The following is a 3,373-nucleotide window of genomic DNA, read 5'->3' as shown; positions in this document are numbered from 1 at the left end:
AAAAAAAAAAAAAAAAAAGAACACCCCCCTCCCCACCCCCGGTCATTGGTGTCCTGCTTTACCAATGTTAAAATCTGGTCACCTTAGCCTAGTTGAATTGTAATTGGGAAAACTTGAATCCTGGCTGTTCAGGGTCTCTCTTTTGTTAGTCTATTTCTCTTCCTCTTGCTCTTTCTACGTCCCCTAGTGTTTAGGTTACACTTGTCCATTTGACACAAGAGAGCTCCTACTAGGCAAGCATGCTCTGTGTTTCAGGGAAGAAGGGTTGATGAAGTAGAGTTTGGGCCCAGCCCTGAAAATTCATGTTGCTTAAGGCACCATGAGGCCTGGGCTCCCTCACTGGTTCCACAAGCACTTACTTGGGTGCCTGCTCTGCACCAGGCCCTGAGCTACATATTAAGGGTACAGAGATGGAAAATGATCTGATCCTGCCCTGACCCTTTGTAGATCTCCTCCACTGACCCATTTGAAAGTGGGAGGGAGAAGATATCTGGTCCATAAGGGACCTTGGAGCTCTTAACATTGGGGGTCTTATCTGTCCCAAGTACTCCAGGTCCCATCACATCTGTGCTTTCCCCAGAAGAACCAGGCTGGCCTCACTTCCCTCTCTCTCTCTTCTCCCCTGTAAGTTCCAAGCAGACATACTCCAGTACATCTCATCTTCTGTGTGGTCAAGCAGCTACAAGAAGCAGGTTGTGAACCTCTGATAGCTCTGGTGGGAGAGGGGAGCAAAGAAAGAAGAAGAAGAAGAGAAAGGGGTGGCATGTCAGGTGGCTATCTAGGACAGATGGGGGAATTATAGCATACACTAACTTCCCCAAAAAGTTCCTTTAAGAAAGGATACCCAGGAAAAGTAAAGTCTGAAAGAACAAAGACTTCTCAGAAAATCCCAAGGACACTCCTGCAAGGTCCTCCCCATGGTAAACTGGCCCTTAAAATTTTATAAAACTTAGCCTTCTGGGTCCTTGAAACTAACCCTTGCTGCTTGTTTCCACTTCTATAAACCCTGTACATGATTTGACACTTCCAATGATAGATAATATGGTAATTCCTTTGTCTGTCTACTTGTGAGTCCAACAAAAGGCCAGGAACAGAGCTGATGGGGAGCTCAGCCATTGTGGATTCTAGTCTGCAGCAGCTTCATGGGCTGAAATAAAATCCCTTCCTCTTCAATCACCAATGTTTGAGTAACTCATTCTTTCTGCTTTGTCTCCTCTGGGCCTAGATTCCTTCAACACCCTAAGCTCAATTCAGAAGAGTTATATTATTCAGTCTAATCCCAAAGCAGAGTAGGGATTAGGGTAACAATGGAGTTCTGCACTGATGTCCTTAAAAAAGGGATCAGTGTTCCCTTGCACTTATAGGACACTTGATATCATTTTTATATTTGATTTCTCCAGTGACCCCTTCAGTTATATTCCACAGATCTTTTTTAGTACCTCCTATATTCAGGGACTTATGCTGATAATATTGGCATTTTCCTTTATGACACATAAAAACATCAAGTGTACAAATATTTTTGTGACTTTTTGTTTTAATGTCTGTTGCCTCCACTAGACCTTAAGCTCAAAAAAAGCAGAAATCATGTCTGTCTCCTTCTCCCACTGAATCTTCAGAACCTAAAAATAGTGCCTGGCAAATAGCAGTCACTCAATACACAATGACGGGAAAAATGTAAATCCAGGGGTCTAGCTTCAGCCTGAAGCATAGTAGATGTTTAGTAGACACTAATTGAAATAAACGAATAGTAATAACAGGAAACAGTGTCTACTGTGTGCCAGGTCCTCCTAAGCATTTCACATCCGTTCACTAATTTAATCCTCAGAACCTAAAGTATGAGGTTGGTACTATTATTGTCACCATCTTACAGATGAGGAAGCCAAGGCATACAGGTTCCCCAATTTGTAAGTCACAGACCTAAAATGTGAACCCCAGCTGTCTGGCTCTAAAGTCATGCCCCTAAACACTATACTATACTCCTTCTAGCAATGAATGCACAAATGGAGCTCTAGAGAAATGTAGCAATTTCCAAAGAAGTCACAGGAAGAGCATGGTGGCACTAGGACTAGAAGCCAAATCTGCTCTCTGTGGTGTGAGGCCACCGATACAGAGCCCCCGTGACTACACCCACAAAAAGGCATCAGAAAAATAGCCCTAACAGGCTATGTGGCTCTCAGCAGAAGACAAGAGAAGACAAAGAGTAGCCACTGGGGCAGAAACAAGTGTGACTACCAGGTCTCTTTTCTTAATCACAGAGTGCTTCTAAGAGATCCTATTTGAGGCCTAGTGTATTCTCTTTTCCCCCATTAATGTATCAGCAACCCCTTCTCCCACTATAGCTAGAGACATCGCAAGGCCATTGGTGCCTGATTGCAATTTGGTACACATGGAGTAAGGACAAATGTTGGGGAGATTAGATGTTCTAATTTGTAACCTGATGTGTGTAGGAAGTTGGGGCGGGGCAGTAAGCAGGAAAAAGTGGAGGAAAGGTTCAGCCAAACCTGACAAAACCACAGCAGCTAATCCGACTCAGTGATAAGAGATTATAGCAAAGCATCTATAATCAACTCAGCTTAAGAGATCTTGACCTCTGGTTGGGTTTCCTGCCACAGCAGAATAGCATCATGACCAAGGCCTTCTTCTCCCGACTAGATCTTCAAGAGGGTCTCCAAACCCTCTCTGTTATGCAGTGGCTCCCAGTCTACATATTTTTAGGTGAGTGATCCCAAGGGTTGGAGAGCACGTAAGAACAGATCAAGAAAAGAGGCCAGGCATTCCGAGATGAGGAGGGCTCTGCATGGTCCCCATCCTCTGGGAAGGAGTGGGTCAGCACAAAGGCCAGGAGTAAGGCTATGGCTGTTCCAATTTAAAGATCACCCCGCCTCCTCAGAAGCAGTCCCCTATAAACTAGCTGAAAAATAGTCATATTCAGGGCACAGGGCAGAGTGGGTAGTAACTTGTTGACTTGGTGTTACTAGGTAAATGAAAGATAATGTTCTAGTCTATGATGAGAGAATTCTGGAAAATCTGAAGGCTGCCTGAGTGACTTATTAGACAGAATTTTGAGAAAGGGCCAGTTGTTCAGTGGACTTGGGGCACAGCAGTCATCAGTGCACGGCAAATGGGCTGCAGCTCAAGGCTTTTCTCAGCCAGAAACCAGGCCTTGTGGCAACCAATGGTTGGAGCAAACTTGGAAACTGGATGAGAAGAAATAATGTCATCCTGAAGGATGGGACAGAGGCAGGAGGCAGCTGATATACTGCATAACCCTGAGAGCAGAGGTTCTTAACCAGGGTTCTACAGAGCAAGAATTCAGAATGAGGTTGAGTTCAGATGGAAAAAGTCACCTCTTTCTTTTCTTTTCTTTTCTTTT

The 3,373-nt window shown here is 44.3% G+C and overlaps 1 protein-coding gene across 1 annotated transcript in view; it reads left to right on the top strand.

The window, feature by feature from the left end:
• Positions 1–2,536: 2,536 nt before the first annotated feature.
• Positions 2,537–3,373, top strand: part of DGAT2L6 (diacylglycerol O-acyltransferase 2 like 6) — a 21,101-nt gene continuing 20,264 nt past the window's right edge. The window contains exon 1 of the mRNA XM_003801774.1: positions 2,537–2,715. Within this exon, the coding sequence (XP_003801822.1) occupies positions 2,625–2,715 (91 nt within the window). The 5' untranslated portion in view covers positions 2,537–2,624. The remainder of the gene's footprint in view (positions 2,716–3,373) is intronic.

This window comes from Otolemur garnettii, unplaced genomic scaffold (genome assembly GCF_000181295.1).
Source record: "Otolemur garnettii isolate 467f Iridium unplaced genomic scaffold, OtoGar3 scaffold00219, whole genome shotgun sequence".
Taxonomy (NCBI): Eukaryota; Metazoa; Chordata; class Mammalia; order Primates; family Galagidae; genus Otolemur; species Otolemur garnettii.
This window is presented reverse-complemented; position numbering and strand designations above follow the sequence as displayed.